Source organism: Olea europaea, chromosome 4, assembly GCF_002742605.1.
Source record: "Olea europaea var. sylvestris chromosome 4, O_europaea_v1, whole genome shotgun sequence".
In the NCBI taxonomy this organism is placed as follows: Eukaryota; Viridiplantae; Streptophyta; class Magnoliopsida; order Lamiales; family Oleaceae; genus Olea; species Olea europaea.
In genome coordinates, this window is record NC_036240.1 from 13,183,949 (window position 1) to 13,211,515 (window position 27,567).

Sequence of the window (27,567 nt, forward strand, 5' to 3'; positions counted from 1 at the left end):
AAAGAAAGTATATTTTATTTTAATATTCACTTATTAATCGTTCTTGCCCGATGTGTTTTAGAGAACTTGGAAGTACAATATATTATAAATTGTGTATGCCGTGACTTTATAGTTAATTGCCTTCACCTTAGTATAGTAATTTGCTTATAAATTCAGCATTTTTCATTTTCTAAATCATTTAAACCTTACATAAGAAGTCATTTTTTCCTTTTAAACATTTGGTAAACTTTCTAGAAATTCGATTTTTCTTAGAAGAATGAGAAGAACTCAATGCATTTTGAAGGACAATGAAAAGAGTTAATTGCTGAAGGAATAATCAATAATCCAAACAAGAATAAGAAACCAAAAAATGATGAAAACAAAATAACCATTAATCCAAAACTCGTAAAAGAGTTTATGGCGATGTTATTAAAGAATCATGAATGATCTATTCTACAAGCAGAGGTTGGAAACAAATCAAACTTTGAATTATCAAGACAAAACTGAAATTGAGAAGCTCAAACTTTTCATATGCAAAAATGAAAAAATTATCTTTAGCCTTACAAATCATGAATATCAAAAAAGAAATAAAAGCACCATTCTTAAAAGACAATAAATATTAAAAGATACTAATTTTAGCCAAATTCACGAAATTTACATACTTGCAGACAAATTTTGTCTTGTATAGATGAACACTAGACTTTTCCCAAAAAAATAAATAAATTGTAACATGGGATGAAAAATCAAATTTAATGAAACACATAAAAAAAAAAAATAATAATAATAATAATAAAATAAAAAATTGTAGCATAATGAGTAATCAAAATCAGCATGCATCAAAACTTATTCCTACACATAAGAAATCCAATATAAGAGATTATACCATAATATTTAGAAAAACCCAATAAAACTACTGAAAATCAATCAAAAATAATCCACAGAAAAGATTTAGCATAATACAATAACGATCATTTCGTCATGAGTGCTACAATTAATCATCCAGAAAAGTTAAAATCGTCTATTTTTTCCAAAAGCAAAAAGCACAGGCCAAGAATGACGGCATGATAATTTCCAAAATCAACCTTAGCCTTGGTTAAAATCCATCAATTTCTCTCTCACATATGCTCTACTCTGATAACGAAAAAAAGACCTAAGAATTAAGAAATACATCTTGCAAAAGTTCACATTACATAGATATGGAAAACAGTGTTAAAGGCGACGGTTTAATGGTTGCAAGAAATTTACAACCTTTTAAACCTTTTTCTCGTTCTAACGCTCGTAACACCGCCTTTGAATCCATAGGTAATTCCTTCCTTTGCTCTGTGTGTATAGCAAAATGTGATTTTGCTTTATGGTGTAAGCCCAAGTGAGAATGGGATGGATGCAAGCAATGGGCTTCCTTGGGGAAGAGGTAAGGATGGTTTTCACATGTAAGTTGAAATAGAAACAAAGAAAATCCCTAATTCTTCTTCAATTTCATTTTACAATATAAGGGTAAAAAGGTCTTTTAACAATTTTAAATAATTAAAGCCCGTTTGATTTTCATACTTTGGCAACAAAAATGAAAAAGATGACCGTTATTCATCACATCAAGTCACCATATTTGACTTTTTATTTCTTGTGTGTGTTTCTTAACGACTATATTTTTCATTCTCATTCTTACAAAAATGGGTACCAAATAGTTCTTTTCCCAACTCGCCTTCTGAACAAATGTTTTATTTGTGTACAAGTGAAAAAATTAAAAAAATAAAAAATGTTTTTTTGGGTGATGTCTACTCCGTCTCATTTCCATTTTGCCCTTGTTTGGCCCTCATTTTTAGAAATGAAAATGAGTGAAATAGTGTTTTTTTTTAAAATGAGTGATTGAAAAAGAATGAAAAATTTTAAATTTACGTGTAATATTATTTTATGAAAAATTGTACGGTTAAAAATAGGATGGAGAAAAAATGGAATGAAAATTAACGGGCAAACGAGGCTTAGAGTATGTTCAGTACAACTTAAAACCTAATTAAAACCAAAATTTTGATTATTATTTCACCATTTCAACCACCATTTTTAAATTTTTTCGTAGATAGACCTACTTCAAAAAATCAATTAATAAAATCCCAACCAAACGATCAGTTGATCACTTGATCTATCCCCTGTCAACTGTCAATAAAGCTGAAAAAGTTCCTCTCTCACACACACTGCGAAACCTAGGGTTTTTGAAGAATTCGATCTTCAATTTCATTTTTCCACTACAAGAAATCACGCGTGGTTGTTTTCCGAATAACAAATGTATTCGTTTCTAGATTAGGAACTTTGTGCTATCTTTGAACTTGATCTCCATTAGTTCTAGTTTGTTGTTAGGTAAGCTTAGCACTATGCATAACTATTGGTTGGTCGGGTGAAAATTTATGAAAGGGTAAATTTTCTTTTGTAAATCACTCATATCCTGAGCATAGAAACTAATATTAGAGAAAAATTTTACAATATTACCAGATAATTCTGTCGAGTAATCAACCCAAATAAAAATGACTGTGGCAGCAGGGATTGGGTATACATTGTTAGCATTGGGTCCATCTCTCTCACTTTTTATCGCCGTTATTGCCAAGAAACCGTTTCTCATCCTCACCCTTCTCTCCAGGTTCATTTCCTTTCGTTTTTTCTGCTTTTATTTTTTTAATTATTTATTTGCAAATATCTCTCCAGATATGGTTATTTATGTGATCTAAAAATGTGTATTTTTTCTTTTTTATTTTGATTCTAGTACCTTGGTATGGCTGATAAGTCTGATTGTGTTGTCGGGACTCTGGAGAGCATTTCTACCCTTCAAGACTGGGTCATTGTGGCCCTGCATGCTCATCATTCTCACTTCTGTTGCCTTCCAGGAAGCCCTCCGCCCTCTCTTCTGGAAGATTTACAAGTAATTCTTGTTACTATTTTCTTATAAGTTATAATTCTAGTAATATTTCTTAGTTATGAGTATTGTTCTCTGGATTTTGGAAATCTAAGAATTGGTGATTATTTGTGGTTAGTAATTGTGATAATACCATAGTGCATAGCATTTCAACTCATGTTTGGGCTAAGCTTAAAAAATTTACTAATTAGTAATGAGAACCGATAATTTTTTGCCAAAGTTAGGAATGTGTGATTTACACTATCTTGTTGCAGTCAAAGTGCTTAACTTACTTTTAAGCTTAGCCAAACATTTAAGCCGGGTCAGTTGTAAATAAACTACAGGGAGTTATAGTTTACCAAAAATGTGAATAAATTAACTTTGTTTATGCTAATAAAAATTTCTGAACTAAAAAGGTATTTATTTATATGTAATATGAGCTGCCTAAATAAGAAAATGAGGTCTTATAGTGTGTCTATGTATTTGTTGAGAAGATAGTGTCCATTTAAAATTTAGTTTCATTATTAATGAACCGCTAAGGGAAGAAGAAAAAGGGGGCAAGCAGGAATTTGAGGCTGGGTATCGGTCCTATCTCAGAAGAATGAGACAGGTTGGATGGAAATGAAAAGGGGGAGTCACGATTGGAATGACTAATGAATATGGTTGATATATAAATGTAGAATACAGGACATACTACTCTTTCTAAAAGAGATCACAAGCATTTGAATTATCCAAAAGTTAGCAGCATAAGACTAGAGTAAAGGTTCAACAATGAACAAAGAGTCTAAAAGCACAATAAGCAAAATTGCTGATAATTATTTTCAATGCTAAGTTATAGATTAGATAAACTTAAGGGAATTGGTTTAAATGTGGTCCTTAATCCAAATTTAAGTGCATGATTCAGTAAATATATAACATCTTAGAGCACCGGCTATTCCTCATAATATAAACTTGATCCTAGAGTTGGTGTACGAGTAGCACACCATTTGAATTATGTGATATTAGCCAATCCCAATCCATCAACCAGCCGCTGCTGTCCTCTGCCCTACCTCTAACCGCTGAAAAACACGCAAAAGCCCCAAATGCATAAAACCAGCCTCGAACACTGTAGCCGAATCAAGGTGCCACTAAAAAGGAAAAAAAGGTCATTGCTGAAATTTTTGTAATCAGCCTGTGAGAAGAATTTTGGTTTACTTCTTTGATTTCTGTTCTTTTTGGTTGTTATTAGCTTAGGGAAAAAAGTAGAGAAGGAAGAAGAAAAAAAAATGGTGGAACTGTTCCTCTGTCTTAGTTCTTTGTGTTGAAGTTTGTTCTCGTTAAAAAAAATAAACAAGGGGAGGGACGGAGGAGAGAGAGACAGAAAGAATATGGAGATTGATGAGAGATTGAATAGAAATTGGAGAGATAAATATGTTTGTGTTCAACAATGAAGTATAATTAAAACAAAAACTAACTCAATCAAATTTAATTTAAACAAGAGCTAACCCTCATAAGAAACGGCTAAAGAAATTACATAAAATACTATCTTTGAAACTAAATTCTAATTGTTTTTCCTGAAATACCATTCAAGTCTTGGTAAGTTTTGCAATATAATATTATTAAGGATTTCCATCACATAGGGTTCGATAATTTAGCTTAACTAAGATGAATTGTGGTTGGATATGCCTTCCTTACACCTAAAGAAACTCCTATTAGGAAGAGCAAGCAATTCCAATAAATTTGTTAATTTGATTTTAATAAATTTGATTTCATTGGATCTTTTGGAATCTGTGATAAATTTAATGGAGTGTGGCTAAAGAATTCATGTTATGGTATAATACTTTGTCTGTTCTTGCCACACTAACGTGGTTATGTCATCTGCAGAAAAATGTTGTTTTGTCATATCCATTTCTTAACATGATACTACTCAAATGAGCAGCATTGCCTCGGTCTGTATTGGGTTTTGAGTTCTGCATCACGTTTTTTAGACTTTGGACCCCAATGAAAACTGCTCCCCAGTTGTGTGGTTCCCTTTCTTAGTTTTGCATTAGTATAGCTTGGTCACCGAGTAGTTATATTCTGCAATCTGTATCCATTGGTTTTGGCTTCATCTTGGTTATATTGTCAGTTAATCAGCGGAAGTGAATTATTATTATTATTATTTTAATCTTATCCTTTCATGTGGCTTTGACATTAGGAGGCTGGAAGATATACTGGATGCTTTTGCAGATAGAGTCTCCAGACCTCGCCTTTTTATTACTGATAAGATGCAAATTGCTCTTGGTAAGTTTTGTGGGTACCCGCATCCTTCCCTGTGTGATTCACTAACTTTATATTACCCAAGTAGCTCTTTGTAATTTCAAGCACCCTAGTACTTGACTGCAGAAATTTGTGGTCTGAAGTAATAACGTTGTTTTATGTTCTTATTACTGGCATTATAGTTGTTACACATTATTCTATCTTCAACTCCCAGCCCCTGAAGAGAAAAAAAGAATAAAGGGGTCCTGATGTTGAATATTTCCTGGCGAATTGAATTGTTAGGCGGCTGTCCTCAAATCCCATTGTAACCAGATATTTAAACCTGTTGGTGTTTATATGATGTACTATTGTGTTTATTCAGTTAACGTTATTTAGTACTCTCTGGTTTTATTGCTGTACGGTGCTTGTACCTTGTGCTTGGCTTTATTAATGAAATATATAATATTTTTTTATGCTGAAATTTGTATGGTTATTCACCCAGTGCTTGCCATGTAGCATAAACTCATCATTTTGCCAACCGATTATCTGATCTGATGCACTGACGTGTGTATGGGGTCCAAGTAACTTCAAGGTTAGGAGGAGTAGGAAGAGAACGTCGCCTTTTACATTGTTCATATCAGATAAAAATTACCTTGCAAAATCATCCTCAAGTCCATTTGGATATTAAGAACTGTCCAAATGATAATTGTCATTCTCTGCTGTTTATTTTCAAAGCATCATTGAGGGGGCTTACTATGGCGTACTCCAATAGGTGAAGAGGGAAATGTCAAATGATTTACAGCTGCATGATAGTTGGAATAAAACTAAAACTGAGCTGGAACTACTTTTCTAGATGGAAGTTTAATAGACTTAGAGATGGCAACGGGGTGGGCTAGGGTGGTCATCCCCGCCCCGCCTGTTGGAATCCGAGATGCTATGATGCATGGACACGGACACGTGTGTCTGGCAGGATATGTGTTAGATATGGCGACACGTGATTTTTGGAAAAAGTGCCGACACGATATATCTTCGACACATTGATTAAAATTTTTAAAAATCTTCATTTATATAGCCTTTGTTTGATCCCCATTTTTGGGAAAATAATGTATTTTGGAAAATAATGTATTTTGAATAGTGGATTGATGGAGAATGTGTGGTTAAAAATTAAGTAAAAATTTTGGATTTACGTGTAGTATTATTGAGGAATGTATGATTGAAAATGAGTTTTGAAAAAATGAATTTTAGAGAATATAAATCAAACAAGGGCATAGTATAAATTTAGTTTTACACTTGTTATTATTATTATTATTATTGTTATTATTATTATTATTATTATTATTTTGAAATATTTTAAATATGAGTACCTATTTGTTATTTACTAATAAGCTTGAGTTAAAAATATATAATATTTTTAATAAACAATGAAAAATGTTTATAGTAGAGTGTCCAAGGAGTGTCGGTATCGACAAATATTCTCATTTACTGCCCTGTTTTTATTCAATGAAAATTTTTTTAAGTTGAAAATCATAAAAATGAAATAAAAGTATTTGTGACAGGGACCATGTTCCCTATCCCCGCCCTGCTTATTGTTCAGGGCAGGGCAATGAGGCATTGGGAATTTTGCCATCCCTAGATAAACTACTGTAACAAGGCTCAAGTCAGCCTCTTTCCTCTCCTGTGCTAGGCTAGCCGTACATAGTGCAGTCTTGCTTCAGGAAATATTTATCTTGGCCACAACAGAGGTTTTGTAATGTTACTATTTTCGTGATTGGAGTTTTATTTCAAGAAATCAGGAAAACTAGCCCAATCTCAGGTCTGGATGTGGATGTTCCTGAACCGAAGGGAAAACAAATAAAAGATTCACCTTCTTGTGGTTGGTGAGAAGTCTGCAATTTAATTTTGAAGATGAAGGTTGCTTGTCTTAATTTTAACGATGATTTCTTGGAGAATGGAGTGTGATTCATTAGTTCAAAGGCATCTCATGGAAAGGTAGGCATCTAATGGAACGTTATCAGTCTCTATTAAAAAGCTGTTCTGGGCTGGGATGTATTATTTTTACTAGTATTCAACAGTTTAATAGTATACAATTAGAAACCCTTGCATATATCCTAAACGTGTTAGCATCTTGTATAATTATGAGGTACGAATAATTATCTTAATGTATGGGAAGATGTTTTGCTATATGCTGCTGTCGTCCCTAACGTTTCAGCAAATTAAGTGCAGAGATGGACTATGAATGGATAGCAGTCCTCTTCCGTTCAAATCACGTCCTGGTAAACAATTAAAAAAACACTGCTATCTAGCACTACCATCTTCACTCTTGGATGATATTTAAGAAAAGTTAATCAAATATTTTATCTTCCACTCCTTGATGAGAGTAGTGAATTTTTTTTTTCGGGGATCTGGAAAAAGATTGGCTTCGAAAACCTTGAAACCTTTTAAAGGAGTGAAGGGGATAAGACTCACCATGCCTATGATGCACTATTATCTTTCTACGATCAATGTAAACATCAATATGGAGCTACGTGTGAAATATTTGTTGTTTATGAAACCATGGAGCAATGAGAGTGATGTTTAGTTTATATTTTCACTGTGTGATTTAAGGCATGCAATTCCCTAAGTAACTGCTCTGTATTCTATTTTTTCTTGTCCTGTTCTCTTCTTTTATGAATTTTTTTTTGTAACACTTTTACTTTGAGTTTGAACCTTCAAGATTTATGTTTTACTTAAATTGGGTTCCTGGTAAATTCTTGATCATTTAGATAAGAAAATTAAATATTTTAGTGCAATGCTGCCTTGATACATATAGCTAACAAGTCCACCATCCAGTTAGTTAACCAAATCAAACCGAAAGACAGTTTCAGCAGGTTGATCATGTTGACGAATGGTGATCAGCCTTTAACGTTCAAATGATTTCGCGAGGAAGGCAAGCTTTTTAGATTGCATAGAAGAACTTCAATGCAACTAACTTAGTAGATGTTGCTGGTTCTAGGAGCTGAATCCAAGTAAATAGTAATTTATGTTAGCTGAGATTTATTGGCTTTATGGAGTTGTTTTACCAGTGTTGATGAAAGAGAACAGATTAATTTCTCGTCTTGTGTCTTTTAATTTGGTACTATTTATTTATTTATTTTTTTTTTTTAATTGCGCAGCTGGTGGTATGGGTCATGGTGTGGCCCATGCTGTCTTCTTCTGTCTGAGCCTTTTGACTCCAGCCTTTGGGCCCGGCACATATTATGTAGAAAAATGCTCACAGATGTCATTTTTCCTGGTCTCTGGTAAGTGAAATTGGTAATTTCTAAGATCATATGGCATTGATTGACCTATCAATTATTGATTGCTGATTTCACTCAGCATTTAATTTCCTTGACATGATGATAACTTGTGTTCCTTCTACGTAAAATGCCGTAGTATATACACATTGTATGTTTGATGATCCCCCATTTAGTCGTTGACTTTTCATTGTGAAGTAATAGTTCTCATTTATTGTTATTCAATTTAACTGAGTTGTGCAGTTCTAAATGGCCTTTCTTTTGCTTTATCTGCAGCTGTTATAGCTCTTGCATTTGTCACCATCCATACTTTGTCGATGGTTATAGCATTCAATGGATATGCAGAAGGAAATAAAGTGGACCAATATTTTGTCCCCGCTGTTCATCTTGTAGCAGCAATGCTTGTGAGTATTCTGCTTTATTATAAAAGTCAGTGTGTCACCTCTACTTCCTGCAAACGTCCTCTAAACTGATTGGCTGTATGCAGAATCCATATTTTCGCTTGTTCCTTGCGGCGATTCAATTTGTTTAGGCATCTGGTCAGAACATCTAGAACATAAAACATTCTAGAAAACCGTGGTGCTAAATTGACTTTAGTTATTTTAAGTTGGAATAAGTTATTAGTTAAGTAGGATCTAATTTATATCCATGTAAGCTTTGAATGTCCTTATTCATTTCTACCTGTTTGTCATTCTTACAGAATGCACAATAAACCAAGTATCCAAAATGGTCAAAAAGGTCTTGGTTTTTAAGTATTCTCTATTTATTATTATTTTTTGGGGTAGATTATTCAACCTTGTTTAGAATAGAATCTTATGGAAGTTGGGATTGAAGTAACGTTTTAAACAAAATGAAAAGAAAAAAAAAAAAAGGAAGTTCAAAATGTTTTCTAGAGTATGACCAACTGTAGTTTTTTCATTTATTTAAAACGACCTATTGGCTCCTCCTGCAGACGCTCGTGAACCTTTCTCAGGGGGGTTGTATTATCGGCATACCTCTGCTCTACTTCATGGCATTGCTGACTATTGGGCATTGCGGGAAGATGGTATGGAGGAGACTTAAAGAAATCCGGAGCAGGCAAGGAAGCTCATTCTAGCAGATCTTTAGTATAAAGTCGCATCGCGTGGGAGGACATTGACTTGAAAACACATACAAATTGTATCCATGTATCTTTCATCGTGTTGTTGAAGGTAAATTTTTTATCATTTTGTTTCTACATTAAAAATTTATAATACCTGAACTACTCTTGAGGGTGAAATTCTAATGCTGGTAGCTTTGCATCAGCTCCTCCCCTCTTAAGAATCACCCTTGCCCTCTAGGGTGAATTCTGGAAATGTTATCGAATGGCTTCTCAATTTTCCTCAATAAATATGGATTTTGTCTTTTCCCTTACATTGAATGGCCATAAAAACGAGGGAGCTTGAAATTCTCTGTATCTACAATGGACATTGGTCTATGTTGAGGTTCCAGGTTTGTGGGACTGATTTTCCAAAATTTAGGAATTTAGGGAAGATAAAAATAAATTTTAATTGTTTGTGGTATTGTATTATTTAATATATTAATATTAGCAAAATCGGAAAAAAAAAAAAAATGTGTTGGCTTGATTTTCCGTTCTCTAAACATACAAGCAGGTCCAAGCCTAATTGTATCTATATTCAAGTATAAATCCCAAGTAGTTACCAAATTTACGAGTTAATTCCCCAAGTATTTTGTTTTCCTTCTAGTCACTACAGCCGGCTCATTTGTTAAAAAGACTTAATCAAGCACTTTGAAATTGTTTGAGGTCTAACTTCAAATAAATCTTGAGTCATCTTTTATTTTAAATGTCTAAATTGTCATTTTCAATAGGGTGTTTATATTGTCACTACAATTTTTATTCTATACATCACTAATTTATTGCAACTAAGATACTCAGTATTTGTTCATTGTAGCAATTAATTATTTTTTAAAACTTTTTTTCATTGAATTCCTATCTTCATTCTTCTATTAATTAGTACGTTTTGTCCTTGATGATTTATATTAAAATAAGTTTTCATACTTTGAAATGAATGAAAATAATTTTTTGAACTTCTTATTTTTATTTTTTAAATTATGATGGAAGAATAAAGTATTTTATGCCACTTCAACGGATTTTTGGACATAAAACTGTTATCAAATACAAATTGTAAGTTAATGGAAAGTTTGAAGATAGGAACGACATAAAAAATCTTTAGACACAAGTGCTATAACGAGCAAAGATTGAAAACCTTAAATGCAATTTAAATGTGGGACAAGAAATAAAAATTGTGGTGTAAATATAATTATTCTTTTTAATATTGTTAAATGTCTCAAATGCCCTTTAACATGAAATGACAACAATATCCTTTGTCAAAAAAAAAAAACGTACACATCGGTTTCACCACAATCTTCTTCTCTCGTTTTGCTTTCTCTTGTTTTGCTCTAAGTTAATGATGTCGTTTCCCTTAAATCTTGTTCTTTGTTCTGGCTTTCTTCTTTTTATTAGTTTAACTAAAAGTATAATGAAGTACAATCAAGACAACAAACCCTTACATTTTGTATTGGTAAGATATTATTCTCAATCGTATTTTTTTTAAAAAAAATCTTGTGATGCATATATATATTTTGCTAACCATTACATTCGTTTAGAATGAGCGATCACAATTGTTTTAAATTACTAAATTGATTATTTGTTAAACATTTAGAACTTTGTTATTGAATTAAAGATATGGACTCAACAATATGGATTGATGTATTTTATTTTGATGATAAAGGACATACATACAGAGTCGGAGTGATCAAATTATTTAAGGACTACTAATATCTATAAATATTTCATATAAAGTGTTAAGCATTTGCAATGTTAATTCACCTGTGTATGAAATTGACTTGAGATTTCTTCTCTTTGAAATGTACAAATTTCAATTTCATTTAAGATTACTTTAGAAAAGCAAGTGCAGTGGTTTGTATTTCTCAATTAACTAGATTATCATTGTCCCATTTGCGTTACCTTTATGAGCAAAGGTCCGGTTCAGCTTCACAAGAAGAGGATAACGATCCATTTCACAAAGCGAAAAACAATATCAATGTGGTAATATGCATTACAAAATGCAAGCTTAGGATGAAAATGAAGTAGATCGAAATGGGAATGTTGATTGGGATGAGTTGGAGATAGTTCAAGATATATCATCACTGAAAATTGAACAACATTACTTTTTCTACAGGTGGACTGGAAATGCTTCGAGACAACGTCGAAGAATATTAATTAATTATTATTATTATTATTATTTTTTTTTTTGAGGATGTAGATTTGGAAGATTATCAAATTTTCAACACCAAAAAAGATCTTATGGCGAAAGTGTGCATGCTTAAATTGAAGTACATATACCGAAGCATATCAGGAGAGACCACCGCAGTGACCCTCGAGGACGAGGCACTCGAACTAGAAATATGAACGAGGCCCCACCATACTGTGCCTACCATCAATCATATAGTCATAGCACGTCAGGGTGCTGGACTTAGCTAGACATCCAACCAACCAAAGGAGAAATGAATGTCAGCAAGGATATGGGGCCCCCAAACAGGGTCAACAGAGGAAGAATGATGGAAGCAATCGACCCAACAGAGATAGCTCACGCAGGCATGGTGAAGATCATGCCAGACCTAAAGAAGGTCGGAGACATCGAAAAAGCCCTTCGCCAAACGACGGGCATGAGCCAATTCGAGAAATTGATACCATATCTGGAGGGAGGGTCGTATGTAGGTGGTGAGACAAGAAATGCTCAAAAGAACTACATTAGAGAAGCTAAAGACCTCCCTAATGGCTAGCTTCATAGTTAGCAATAGTCAGTCCTACATTAGTAGGAAGATCCAACGTATCACGTTCACTCAGGATGACGCAGCTAGGTACACTATCCCCATTGTGATGCCCTAGTTGTAATGGTAGTTGGCCAGAAATGGTCTTAAAAGGATGCTTGTGGACAATGGGAGTTCAGTCAACATAATATATGGAACCACCTATGACAAAATGGAGGTGAACCATGAGCTAACGCCAGTGACCTTCTCCTATACAGGTTCACAGATAACAGTATCATCCCCCGGGAAAAAATCACATTGGCAACAGAAATGGGGTTGGCGTCCCTCATGGCCCACAATTTCATGAAATTTTTGGTAGTAGATCATCATTCAGTGTACCATGGAGTATTAGGAAGACCTACTTTGAAAGAATTATGGGCAGTCACTTCCATTCACCACCTCTACATGAAGTTCCCCATAGAGCAGGGTATTGCTACGGTTAGAGGTGACCAGCGAAGTGCCAGGGAGTGTTATTTGAGCTCCGTGCTTAAGTCGAACCACAAAGTATAAACGTCATATTGGTGGAAATCAATGAGATTGAAGACCCTATGCAAGGAGAGGACGTCGACATGATCGATGCCTCTGAAGAAGAGGCCATAGAGGTCCAATCAGTCCCTAAAGAAGGGATGGTGGTTGAAAAAGCTTCCTAAGTTGATGAATTGGATCCTTGCATGATCGAAGATGAGCCCCAGACAGCTCTAATGGAGAAGTTGGAAAGTTTCAAAGTAGGCTCTCGCAACTCTCCAAGTACCTGCAGGTCGGCAAGAACCTATCATCGGCCTTGAAAGAAAAGCTCAAGGGTTTCTTGCAAAACAACCTAGATTTGTTTGCTTGGAAACATGAAGATGTGGTTGGAATAGATCCAAAGACCGGCTGTCACCATTTGAAGATTGACCCTAGGCAAATCCTCACCGACAAAAGAGGAGAGCCTTAAACCCTGAGAGATATGAAGCATTGAAAGACAAGGTACAGAAGTTGATTGCTAGTCAATTCATCTAGGAGTCTCCTATCCAGAGTAGGTATCCAATGCGGTACTATCAAGAAGTATAGCGAAAAGTGGAGAGTGTGTGGACTTCACTAACCTAAATCGAGCTTGCCCAAAGCACATTTTTTCACTCCCATAAATAGACCAGTTAGTTGATTTTACGGCTGGCCACGAGATGCTGAGTTAAATGGATGCATATTTCGATTATAACCAAATCCCCATGAACACTGCAAACGAGGAACATACATCTTCATTACAAATCGAGGCTTGTATTGCTACAGGGTGATGCCTTTTAGGTTGAAAAATGCTGGGGCCACCTACCAGAGACTGGTCAACAAAATGTTTGTCGACCTCCTCATTAAGACCATGGAAGTTTTTGTGGACGATATGCTTGCCAAAAACTTGAAGGTGGACAACCACATCCAACACTTGGAGGAGATCTTCTAGATACTCTGTAGATATAGAATGAGATTGAATCTCCTTAAGTGTGCCTTTGGAGTGGCCTCTAGAAAATTCTTAGGATATATGGTAAATCAAAGAGGTATTGAGGCTAAGCTAACAAGATTAAGGCCTTGGTGGAAATGAGGTCACCTCGAAAACCTAAAGCGGTCCAAAGCCTTACAGGGCGAGTAGTAGCACTGTGCTTCTTCATGTCAAAGGCGATAGATAAGTGCATTCCATTTTTCAAAGTCCTTAAAGGGGGGATTGATTCCAATGGCCACAGGAGTGTGAAGGGACCTTATAGGCACTGAAGAAGCACTTTGGCCAGGCCTCCCTTCTGTCAGAACCTAGAAATGGGAAACCATTACTGCTATACTTAGTTGTAACCTTAGAAGCAGTTACTTCTGTGTTAATACGAGAAGATAAGGGTCAACAATTGCCTATTTACTATATAAGCAAAGCACTTCTGGCAACTGAAACATGCTATCCGGGTATGGAAAAACTTACTTTTGCACTAATCATTGCCTCATGAAAGCTGATGCCCTATTTTCAGGCATACACTGTTGAAGTCCTAACCAATTTTCCTCTCAAGCAAGTGCTCCAGAAGACGGATGCTTCCGAGAGATTGCTAAAATGGGCTATCGAACTGAGAGAATCTAACAAAACCCTTGTTTGAGCTCCATTTTGGAAGAGAGAATGAATTTCTGAATAGTGTATTGATGGAACATGTGTGGTTAAAAAATAAGGAAAAATTTTGGATTTAAGTGTAAAATTATTTTATTGAAGAATGTGTGGTTGAAATGATGTTGAAATACTGTTAAAAATGCATTCTTTCAAAAGAATAGAGCTCAAACAAGGGCATATTTTTAATGGCTAGGACAGCAGTTAAGGGTTAGACACTGGTAGACTTTGTGGTTGAATTTACTCTTCAAGAAATGGAAGCAGATATAGAGCCTACCGACCTCCCAAAATGAAATCTGTTTGTTAACGACTCCTCAGGAGAAGTCGGATCTGGGGCAGGCATTTCTTAATTAGTCCAGAGGGACATAAGCTCAATTGCGTCATAAGGTTTGAATTCAAAGCAACCAATAGTGTGGACGAGTATGAACCCCTCCTGGCTGGCCTCAAACTAGCTAAAGAGATGCAAGTCAAGATACTCCACACCAACTATGATTCTCAACTGGTGGTTAGCCAAGTTAATAGTAACTTCGCCACTGGGAGAAGAGCATGGCAGTATATCTCAAGCAGGTCATCGAATTCTTCCTACTTTTAAGAAATTCGAGCTGGTGCAAATCCTACGGATTGAAAACACCCATGCCAACGCCCTTTCAAAGTTGGCTAGCAGCAAGGATTCTGAACTGCTTACTGTTGTACGCATTGAACAACTGCCAACCTGTATAACCTAAGGACGACTCTAAAGAATGGGTGCAATAGAAGTCGAAGTCGTGCTTTCAAAAGGAACTCATTGACAACTACACATCTTGACCTCGGATAACAGGCTCGCTCATCAGGAGAAGGGGCTAATAGTTTAATGTCGTAAGGGATGTGATATTTTTCTCTCACATTCATTAAAAAGGGGCATCTACAATGTATTGAATTTTCTCTGTCCCCAACCCTTGATCCTAGCCCCTCCTCCAACTATTGGAAGGTAACTTCGGCCAGCCTTAATGACCTCAATCAGGTCAAAAGTAGTGGTAATCTCGATCCCCATCAAAGTACCCAACCTCCTCATATCCATTCCCTCAGATGAAGAAGGTGCCATGTCAGTAACAAAACTTACAAAATTCTCTAGATACATAAAAAAATTTGCTCGATAAGAGCACGGGATTTCTCAAAATCTAAAAGAAAGTTGAAAGTGAAGAAGACGGTGAAAAGCACAGAGAATGCAAGAAACTCAAGAAACAATGTCAAGGCAAAAGTGAAAACTGACTTTCGCCTAAAACAACCATCTCTAATCCTGGCCGTTGAATTCAAATATTAAATCTCCCAGCTGTTGATCTAGAAATTAAATCTAAGCTAGTCGTAACGTCTATCGTTTCGTGTTTTGAAGCCCATATTACACTGTAGCCCGCACGTACTCCACTTTACCTAGGGGAAAAATGCATGCCCATAACTGCCACCATTGCGCATTAAATGCGTAGTCAGTTACATCTATTGGGATATGGATCGGTATTAGTTGTCCTTTCTAGAAATTGCAAATGACAGCTAATCATTACAACATAATGCTCAATAACCTTCATATTTCCTCATGTTGACCCCATATAACCCCCCAAACACTCATCAAGTCCCATTTGAAAGCTCTTCACTTCCAATACTACAACCTCAAAATAAATGAACGTCATCTCTGCTTGTTCCTCCTTAAGATTACCTCCAGGTCACCCCTATTTTACCACAAACTCTAATTTCCACATAAATGTTTGCAAATTAGACTTGAAGGACTGCATTATTACAAAGAATTTTCAAAGTTGATGAAACATAAGCTCTATGTATCACATGAATGATTATACATAAAGTTGGGGGGTTATTGTTACTAATCATAAACGACACTCCCAATAAGGTCTACATAGAAGCCTTATGTTCGTACACATGACATTGGTGTCAATTGAAGCAGGAAGTCATAGGAATAAAAGTCTGAGGTTGTTACATGAGTGCCGATGTCGTTTCATTAGGAATGGTCGAAGTGGTCCTAGCCTTATACATCCAAGGCGAGCCTATTTCTTGTTGCTGAACTCTTTAGGCTTCCGAAGTCCTAAACAATCAGAAGAGGATCTGGTGAGCACATCTCTGGAGTTGATTGATAGGATGCTTCCCATTTAATAGATGTCAGGGATGTCAACCTAGGACTGTTGGGTGGCTGACCTCTTGTTAAAAATCTGTTAATGAAATTAATGTGAGATATAGTTGATGTGACATCGAGGGTTAGCAGATCAAGCCACGTGGATCGAAATAATGGTGACCACGTCGACTTGATACTATAAATAGGCAATCTTGTATCATTTTAGGGGATGATGAATCTTTAAATTAAGAAAAATGGAAAAGAGCATAGCATATACTTGCACAAAGTTGTCTACTATTTATCTTCTTCCAAAAATGTAGCATTCACAACCTATATTCTATGAAAATACATTTACGTACATATTGTCTTCTAATGACACCTGTTGGCCATTTTTGGAGGTCAACAATGACTATCACTCTATCCACCACATATGCATGAATGGTAATGAGATCCAAAAACATAAAAAGAATTTGGGAAGAATTAAACCAAATTGGAGAATACAAACCTTCAAAAATTTCGAAGTGGCATCAGCAGCAGCTTCGAGTAACTTGGGGTTGGGATGTATTATGGAAACATAGTGTATGCACTCATAGAGAACGACATTCTCTATATTACTTGTGGAATCAAACTTTATCATTATGTCACCCACAATGGTATACATGTGTTTGTTGGCCTTTTTGTCACCATTACCCAATAACCCAAGTATTTTTAATAAAATTTTTTGATGATCGGGGTGTCCGAGCCAACTTACGCGCACCTCGACTAATCCCACGGAACTCTAAAGTTTACAGTCGAGTACTCACCTTAGTGACCCTGAAGGGACTCAAACTAGTAACCATTGAGGAGCAAACCTAAGGCATAACCACTGACTACCCCTACTTTTAATAATTTGATCTATAAGGTAAAGCAATATCTATTATAATTTGTGAGCAAATAGATAAATGGAAATTTTTTGGAGAATAATAACTAGAATTCATATGCTTTGTTGTTAAATAAGTCTTTCTTCTAGCTAAAAAAGGTTGCTCGATCATATGTGCAATTTCTAGACTATATCTTGTAGGAGGATCCATAATGTACAGAAACTATATAAGGAAGCTGGGAATGTGTTGCTGGAGTTTCTTGACGAATCATTTATCGAAGAAGCAATCTTAAGATCCATTTAGAAAGTCATGCCAAAATAGTTCAATTTTACCCCTCACTGATTTTTATTTATTTTTAGTCAATAGGTAAGTATTCAATCATTCTATGTATATTGTCATTTGAGAAGTTCCACAATTTAATCCCTTAACCAAGCCTTTTTAAACCTAAGTTCATAAAATGCTGCAGCATGCCACTGGGTTGACCTCGTGTGATTGAATGATTAGAACTTTCATAGTAAGATTCTTATATATGATGCTTGGACCAAAGTACAAGTATTAGGTGTGGGTATGGATTTGAATGTTGAATTTAGGACCTGAGGGATCGATAAATATGAGTTTCAACTTTTGAAACGTAAATTTACAACTTAATATCCTGATGCTCTTAAATTTATTTTACATCATTTAACAATAGAAGCAAGTCAAGGCTGTAGAAGCCTGAGAAATAAAATGAAATAATGCTATTATTTTGTAATGATTTAGCACCATGAGCCTAGCATATTTAAGAAACGAGCTAGGGAAGCTCAACCCATTTAAAATTATGAAAGTTCAAGCCATAAGTTAATTAAAAGGCCAACAATTTAAGAGATTGAGTTGAAATAAATTTGATTACAAAAATTTAATGAATAATTGGGTTGCCTCAATGGTTATTTACATGGTATTTCATATAGGTAACTCAGGTTCGAATCACTATGTAGATGTTTCTATAAAAAATTTATATGAATTATTTTTTTATGACTTAAAAACTCTTCAAATTTTTAGTTAAAAATCAAATTTAATAAATTTAATGATAATACAATTCCCCCATTTAATTTTTCATTAAAAATGAAGGTCACAAGAAAAGGAATGTCACTTTTTCACTACCCCCTCCTCAAATTCGAATTTACTCTTATTCTCTAAAAAAAAAAATATTTTATGTCAAGTTAAGTTTAAGGGAATAACGAGGGCAAGAAGAAGAAAGTCTTTCTACACTTTTTTTTTTTTATATCCAAGAAAATTCATGGTAGGCAGAGATGCAAGTGTCTATTTCGTTTTCAAATTATGATGTTTTGATAAATGTTTGAATGAAATAATACCTTCAGGTACGGTGCTTCGGCACTACAACAGTTTGAATGATCATTCTCTAGCTCTACGTGTTATGATAATGCTATAGTAATTGAATTTTATCGAAAATCCATCTACGTATGTTGGTATGAATCTAAAGTTCGAAATTTCTAATTTAATAACGAAATGCATCGATGATATTTATTGAATTTCAAAATCATGAGTTAATTTCATTCTTACAGGTTGAATGTATTTTCTTGGGGCGTGGACGATGGTAGAGGATGATGCAACTTGCTATGGAGGAAGCCGGTGATTTAACAATTTTAATTTGATCAAGAAATGTTTACGTTTTTTATATGAATTTCTATGGACGTCGTATGTAGAACTATTCTAAGAATATTTCTTCATGAATAAATTATGTTTAAAATTAAATATGTGTCATAGAAGTTAATTTACAAAACACCGTTTACAAAAAGAAATAAAAAAAGAAGTGTTAGCAAATTAAAGTATTGCTGTCTTATAAAAATTTCAGTTTCTGTCTTAACTTTAAAAATTCATAGCTCACACATTACTTGAAATTTTAAGACAAAACTAATTGCATTGGATAACCACATAGGTTTTCTACTGAATAAACTTAGAATCGTGCCAATCCGATACCAGTATAATTTTATATGTCACTTAAGGTAAATTGCACTGGCTAGTGTTATTGTTTTCCAACTTTTGCCTTGACTTCAAAAATTCATAATTCGATCGTTACTTGAAATTTCTGGATGAAATCAATTGAATTTGATAGTCTCATTGATTAGTTATTTAATAAGTTTAAAATCATGTGGTTTTGATGTCTGTGAAATTTTATATGTCATTTTAAGTGAATTGCATTGGTTTACCTTTTAATCGGGTCGCTGCTGGGTTTTGAAAAATATTTTAATATCTCATATGATGTCGACAGAAGCTAATTTTTTACTATATCATACTAGAAGGAGTTTCCTACTTTACATTCAAATTTGATGAAATTTCGAGGTCGATAGCTAATATTTACCCTACGAGATAGAAAAAGAAAACAGCTTGTTTAATTAGTATTAGCAGGATTTTGGGAAATATTTTAACGCCTCATATGTCACCAACGGAAGCCAAATTTTGAATATGTCATATTATAATATGTTCCCTACTTTTTCTTAAAATTTTATGAAATTTTGACATTGATAGCTATGCAAACGAGTTTATTTTAAAACTTATCGTGCAAAAATGGGAAATCAAAACAGATTACTCTCTTTCCTACTTCCTCAATTAGTTCACACATGGAAATCTATCATACCTTTTATTTGTTTGGTAGATATGTACTTGTCACTATTCACATAATAAAATATGCACATGCATGGATTTGCTTGACTCTAAAAACATAAAGGGGGAAATCACTAAAAAAGAGATGTTTGAGTGATGTTTTCGCACCGACAGGTCGAGGCGTTACAAAGGCAATGCATTTCTACCAAGGAATATAACTGAAAAAATGACATGGTTGAAGATGCATCTTGTTAGTTCTTTAGCACATTCTTGTTGTGGCTCAATTTTGAGACTTGAATCAAGCATTGAAGAATCTTATTCATTTTTGAGAAGTCGTACATGTGTATTGTTGTGCTGAGTGCCATTCCGTGTCAGACATGGGTACAGATTCATAATAGAAGTCAATGAAGTGTAAGAGAAGCATAAATTTTTGTAAACAAGAGGTCAAGAGGTTCGCCAAAATGCAGTTGAGAAGATGATATTGGAAAAAATAGATGAACAAAACTCAGTTTTAGCAATATGGTATCAACATAGTTGAATTTGGTTTTGAATACCTCTCAATTAGAGAGTTGCGTTAATTATATAGGTGGAACATTAGTCATTACAAAGCTGAGGACCAGCCATTACCTACATCATGCTAATTTACAAGGCTGACAATTAGCCATTACCTACATCAAGTTGGGTAAATATGGAATATCAAATAATTATAGAATATATACAAATATTACCCCATAAATGGAATTATATCATATCCTATCAATTGATGTTGGTCTGTCAAGAAGCATCAATTTGCTCACTAGAATTTGATGACGCCGTCGAGTCATTGCCTTTGTAAAAAGGTCAGCTATCTGAAGGGCAGTCGAAATATGAGGAAGAGAAATAACATGAGTATCCAAGGCCTCCCAAATAGAATGACAATCCACCTCAATATATTTTGTACACTTATGGTTAAAAGGTTAGTAGTAATCAAAATTGCACTTGTGTTATCAACATAGAGAGGAGTAGGAATGGATTAAGGAAAACCAAGTTCAACCAGAAGGCCACGTAGCCAAATAATCTTGAAACAAGCAGCGGACACTGCCTGATATTCTAATTCAGTAGATGACTTAGAAAGTCGATCTTGCTTCTTAGTCTTCGAGGAGAATCACCAAGAAACATACACCACCCCGTGACAAATCGTCAAGTGTCAAGACATCGAGCCTAGTCCGCATCACTAAAAGCATTAAGACAAATAGGAGAGCCAGCAAAAAAGAACAATCCATGATTAGATGTGCCTCGAAGATAGTGAATGATACGATGAACAGCAACAAGATGGAGATGGCGGGAGAATGCATAAACTGGCTAACCTGCTGGATTGCGAAAGAAATATCAAGCCTAGTAATAGTAAGATAAATCAAACTGCCCACCAGTTGACGAAATACAGTAGGATCAAATAGAATATCACCCTTTTCACTACTATATTTTGTATTTACTTCGAAAGGAGTATCCATAGTAGATGAATCCTGAAGGCCATCCAACTTAATCAAATCCTGCGTATACTTATGTTGATTCAGGAAAATACAAGAGGGATTCAACCCTAAGAACTAAGTAAGAGAACCAAGATCCTTCATATGAAACGAGGTTTGAAGGCGCTACTGTAGACGAGTAATTAAAGTCGAATCCGTTCCAGTGATAATAATATCATCAACATAGATAAGGAAAAGAACAATACCAGTGGGACTCTTGCAAAAGAACAAGGAAGAATCATATTGTCTGCTGAAATGAAAAGTAAAGCAAGATAGATCGAAATTTGTCAAACCATGCCCGTGGAGCTTGTTTCAACCTGTATAATGAATGCTTCAACTTATAAAGTTCTGAGGAAGAGGTGGTGGTCAGACCAGGAGGTAGTGTCATGTGAACCTCCTATTTGAGATCTCCATGGAGGAAGACATTTTTTACATTCATCTGATGAAGTGCCCAACCTTGAGAAGTAGCAATAAAAATAATTGTCCGCACAGTGGTCATTTTAGCAACCGGAGCAAAAGTCTCCTCATAATCCACACCATACTCTTGTTTGTTACCCAAAACAACCAATCGTGCCTTATATAGATCTAGATTCCTATCAAAGTATAGTTTAATCGAGTAAACCCACTTAAAACCAATGGCCTTAACATTCTCAGAACATCTTGATTGAATTTATCGTTTTTCCATTGATATAACTATGGTTTAAATACTAAAAAGTAGTGTAAGTTGATTTTTGTCAAGAGAAATTTAAGGAGATGACACTTTTATATATTTCGAAGTATTCTATGAACCCTAATGGAAGTTAAGGTCAATTTTTCATTAGAAAAATGAATTTAAAATTTATTTGTCTTAAAAAGCAAGAAAAGAGAGAGATGCTCTAATGTAAAATTAATCCTACGTCCATAGGATCCATTTTTTGGAGATGAATCATAAATCACACGGCACTGTTTCTTCCATGTAATTGGGTCAGTGATGGACACAGAACCTATTTATGTCCATTTAAAGGATATTGTGAGTTAGGGTTTCCTAAAAAAAAAATTGCATTCATGTGCTCACAAAATACACAAAAATCCATTGAATCGCCGATTGCAACCCAATTTATTATAGCAATGAATATAATCCCTTATTGGCATGGTCGACATATGCTTCCTTATTTAACAGACCCTAGCTTTTTTCCAATATAGAGCATATGAAAATATTTTAAATGCAGTTTGCCCTAATTAAATAAGTTATAGCTCTCTTAATTAATCGAGTACATTGACATTCATGGCTGGAGAAGCACAAAAATTGTCAGCTTATAATCAATTACATGAATATATAACCAACTATTATCATTCAACTTGGTAATGTAGTGCAGTTTTTTCTTAGTTTAAGCATTTCCAGTTCCCAGTACGTCGAGCCCTTTTCATTTAAGAGATTACATTTAGAGATGCTTTTGCATGATGCTCATTAGGTTATGACCGATTCATTTGCATTAAAAGCTAACTTTTTTCATTATAATTATTTATGTACCATTTATCATTTCTTTAATAATCTAACTCCCTCACTTGAGATATTCCTAGTAAAGTCTGTCCAAGCTCCTAAAAAATATTTCTTTTCGATGTACCAACAAAGAAAAAAAAAATCTGTCCTAGAACATAGTTAAACATTAATATTTGGATTTTTTGATTCCTAACGTTTATTTAATTAGTAGTGCTATATTCATGCGCTTGAATAACAAAAATTAAAATTATAGTTAATCAAGAAATTAAAATCGAAAGAAATGCGATTTTCTAAAACTAATATGATCCTAAGATTTTAACAATATTGATATGGTTATGCTGATTGCAATGATTTTTAATGGAGCGCCGGTTTGGTTATGTTTTAGACTTGTTCACTCATCCAGTGGTTTGAGTAAATTGACTCTACATATATATTCAAGGGTAAGTTATAGATATCTCTTGTGCAATAATTGACAAATGTAGAAATAATTTCTTTAGCTTTAAAAAATTCCACGGGAATCCCTTGAAATTATCACACCACAATTTTCATTTGTTGCGCCATACTTTAATTGTAATTGTTGGACAGTGATGCCAATAGCTTTTTGGGGGCAATGATGATCTATTTCTTTGATATTGCTTAGACGCTTGCCCAATAATGTGACCTAATCCAAACCGGGCCCAAAAGTTAAAAGCGTGTTTGTGGCCTGGCTTCGAGTTGCAGCCCAAAAAACGTGTCCTCTTCTTTTATCTAGGGAGCCTCCTAGACCGTTGGATGATGATTGACCAATGGTTGATACTTGGGAGTATATATATTGGCCTCTTGGTTGCCCTAGATAGTTAGACCGTCATTTTCTTTCTTGTGCAGTTAGTGAGAGCTTTTTCAAGACTCTTCTAATCCCCTTCTCCTTTGTGTTCTTCCAATCTCTGATTGGAAGTGATTTCCTTTGAGTGATATAAAATACTTAGTGCATAGCAGGGGTTGGTGTGAGTAGTTTTCCCTTGTGGGTTGCTTTATTCTGATAAAAGGAAAGTTTTAAGGTTTCTGGGTGCATCGTGTGGTTATATAGACGGGTACAATCCTAATTTCGATGAGTCTGAGCCCTGAATCAAAAGGATCTTCACTTTTTGAGGCCTTTGGTCTGTGTTTCTTGCAAGGGTGAAGAAGGATCTATTTTGTAACTCGATTTTGTAAAGTGTTCTTGACTATTATTGTATATTTAGGTTCGATAATTTGTAAAAGTGGTATCATAGCCTTTGATTGGCTATTTTGGGTGAATCGAACCATGTTTCTATAGTATCCTGTGGATCTGGCAAATTCTTAGAGTCACAACCTTAGATTTGATTTTTATTTGAAACTGGTCTAACCTTTCTTGGTGAAAGTCTTCTATAATGATACGATCTGTCCATCCTTGGGTGTTGTAGACTGTCATCTTGGTGACAACTGTGGGTGGTCAAGTGAACGACCATACCGAAAGTGGGGAATTGCACGTAAGAAAAGGGAGAATCTTCATGGGCTGGCTTCCACCAATCGAAGTTTCGCGCATTTCGGATGGTGGTAAAGTGAGACCACATTGGAGTTCTGTTCTGACTATAGCTGCAACTTATCTCCTAAACTCATGGTAAACATAGCTCNTGCCCTAGATAGTTAGACCGTCATTTTCTTTCTTGTGCAGTTAGTGAGAGCTTTTTCAAGACTCTTCTAATCCCCTTCTCCTTCGTGTTCTTCCAATCTCTGATTGGAAGTGATTTCTGTGTGATTTCCTTTGAGTGATATAAAATACTTAGTGCATAGCAGGGGTTGGTGTGAGTAGTTTTCCCTTGTGGCTTGCTTTATTCTGATAAAAGGAAAGTTTTAAGGTTTCTGGGTGCATCGTGTGGTTATATAGACGGGTACAATCCTAATTTCGATGAGTCTGAGCCCTGAATCAAAAGGATCTTCACTTTTTGAGGCCTTTGGTCTGTGTTTCTTGCAAGGGTGAAGAAGGATCTATTTTGTAACTCGATTTTGTAAAGTGTTCTTGACTATTATTGTATATTTAGGTTCGATAATTTGTAAAAGTGGTATCATAGCCTTTGATTGGCTATTTTGGGTGAATCGAACCATGTTTCTATAGTATCCTGTGGATCTGGCAAATTCTTAGAGTCACAACCTTAGATTTGATTTTTATTTGAAACTGGTCTAACCTTTCTTGGTGAAAGTCTTCTATAATGATACGATCTGTCCATCCTTGGGTGTTGTAGACTGTCATCTTGGTGACAACTGTGGGTGGTCAAGTGAACGACCATACCGAAAGTGGGGAATTGCACGTAAGTAAAGGGAGAATCTTCATGGACTGGCTTCCACCAATCGAAGTTTCGCGCATTTCGAATGGTGGTAAAGTGAGACCACATTGGAGTTCTGTTCTGACTATAGCTGCAACTTATCTCCTAAACTCATGGTAAACATAGCTCACGTCACTTGCTCCAAAGCCAAAGCGGAATGCTTCTGTGAGCAGCGATTGAACTGAACCTTCCAAGTGCATCCAGCAGGAATCGAACCTACGAATTTTCCCGGTTGGGCGCTTTACCCATTCAGCCGGAAAGGAACATCGGCTCTAACCAATGATTGCCAGTTCCTAAGCTCCGGCCTAAAGACAACTGCCTTCTCAACCCACTCGTACGGCTCGTTCACAACTCTCAGGTCCCAATTGACACCCGATTTCTGATAGAATTGCTGGTCTGCTCCGCTGTAAAAGCCGGCATTTATGGAAGCCACCAAGAATGTGTCCTCTGGCGTTGGGGACCCCATCCTCGGCTTGGGCATGGGAGTCAAATGTATCAACCTCAGTGAGTGTGGCCAAGAATCTTTCTTGGGTCATCAAATTGGGGTTGCCATAGGGAACGCCACCTCGTTCAAGCACAAGAACTCGATAGGACTGTGACAAGGTGGCGGCCAACGGACAACCGGGAGTGCCACCTCCTACAATTATATAGTAATAGTAATCCTCCGATGGAAAGTTTTTGGCGTTGAACACAAACTTTATATAACTTGGATCTGGTGCAGAAATTCAACAAAAATGATTAGCTTCTATTTTAAAAACTGAAGCAAAACAGACGACAAGAAACGAGAATTTTTATGTTCTAATGAATGTCGTTTAGGTCTAACTGTATTAAACTCATGTTAAGTGGAAAATGGAAATTTCTTTATTTTGCATTTAGCAACCAAACGGCTTGAATTGATTTAAGTGCTTAACTCTTAGCTCTAAGACTGAATAAGGCATCTATGGATAGCTTTCTTAGTAAAGTACTACCTTTCCAAGAACGAACGAACAAAGACAACAAGGACCCCCAGCTTCAAGGAGCTCCTTTCTCTCCATTCAAACTGCCCAGGTAACGACAGCTTCCGCCTTCCTTTTCTCTCACTCCTTCGAGAAAGGTAGTACTAGGTGAGCTATCTTCTCTGTCGTCTTATCGACCCACCCTTCTAGTCGATTAACCTTTGTCACCTTTATGAGCTAGGGTGCTCTTCAGGAATCAAAACCAAACCTCGGTCTTTGGAGTCAACAGCCTTTGGTTCATTTCAGTAGCCCGAACGAGAGTCGACTTATTTCTGTTTAGGATACTAAACCTTACTTCTCACCCGGTAAGGTGGTCCACCCACACTTGAGTGAGCTATCAGGCTCCACACATTCGTCGGCCAACCACTTCGTTCGGAAACTCAATCAAAAGGCGAACATTCTCTGGCTTCATTGAATGTCACACTTTTGAAAGCGAGTCAAGCTTGGGCAAGTGAGGAAAGATTAAGGAAGTCGAGCTAGTCAATCCACACTTGCCTTTCCGCTCTTTCTCCGGAAGCTCCTTTAGTGACGATTTTTTGCTTTCGTCATGTGGCCTCAGTCTTTGTATTCTCTCCTTTGTTTTTCACCCGAACTCTTGCAAAATCAGGCCTGGACCAAAGACCTCAAAGGTGTTGAAGGCGAACCCACTACTAGATTTATATAGTCGTTCTCCTTCCCTTTTCCGTGCTTCTGCTCTTTACGAAAGGCATAGTGGAGTGGTGCGTCCTTTTCTCTTGGACGGCTTTGTCGCTTTCTGAGGAAGAGGAGTCATGTATTATGGGGAGCCCTTTCTTTGGAGAGGTTGATGGATTGCCCTGAAGCAAAACAATATTTGTTTAATAAATCCCCTGGTTGTTATGGAATTCTTAACCCTGGGATAAAAACCTTGTTGTTAACTTTAGGGTTATAGCACGCTAGGATGAATTATATCAAATAGGATCTCTCAAGTGAGAGCTACAGAAGATAAGGAGGACAGGTTAGAATAGATTCGATTGGAGCTCTCTTCTTTAATCTTCCCTCCAGGGCTCTCTCTAAAGCCTTTCAACGAGACTTTCTAGAGGTTAAGCTAGCCCTCTCCAATTATAGATTCATTTGAGGATGTCTTCGGCTTAAAGAAAGATGGGCATAGAAGTCGTTTATCTCATATAATTTGTTGAGTCTAATGAGGAAGAACAGTTATCAGTCTGGGACTCCTTCTTTTAACCTTATATTGGTGGCTCAAGAGCAGCTACCTATTCTCCTCTATATGCTTATCTGCTTTTCGGTCTTAGTTCTGGATTTTTGGTCTCCTCTCTATAGGACTAGCAATCTCTTTCCTAAAGGTTATATCAAGCTAGGATGAATTAGAATCTATTATATCTAGCCATCTCTTTCTAGTAGTATGTAGCTTTACTTCCTTCCTGTG

The 27,567-nt window shown here is 35.7% G+C and overlaps 1 protein-coding gene and 1 pseudogene across 1 annotated transcript; one reads left to right on the forward strand and one right to left on the reverse strand.

The window, feature by feature from the left end:
• Positions 1–2,116: 2,116 nt before the first annotated feature.
• On the forward strand, positions 2,117–9,738 carry LOC111393686 (gamma-secretase subunit APH1-like). The gene is made up of 7 exons (XM_023019349.1): positions 2,117–2,328; positions 2,461–2,605; positions 2,729–2,884; positions 5,034–5,119; positions 8,227–8,352; positions 8,623–8,750; positions 9,299–9,738. The coding sequence occupies exons 2-7, from the start codon at positions 2,493–2,495 to the stop codon at positions 9,440–9,442; spliced, it is 753 nt and encodes a 250-aa protein (XP_022875117.1). The 5' UTR covers positions 2,117–2,328; positions 2,461–2,492; the 3' UTR covers positions 9,443–9,738.
• A 15,670-nt stretch (positions 9,739–25,408) lies between these two features.
• LOC111393055 lies at positions 25,409–25,892 on the reverse strand (annotated as a pseudogene).
• Positions 25,893–27,567: the final 1,675 nt, after the last annotated feature.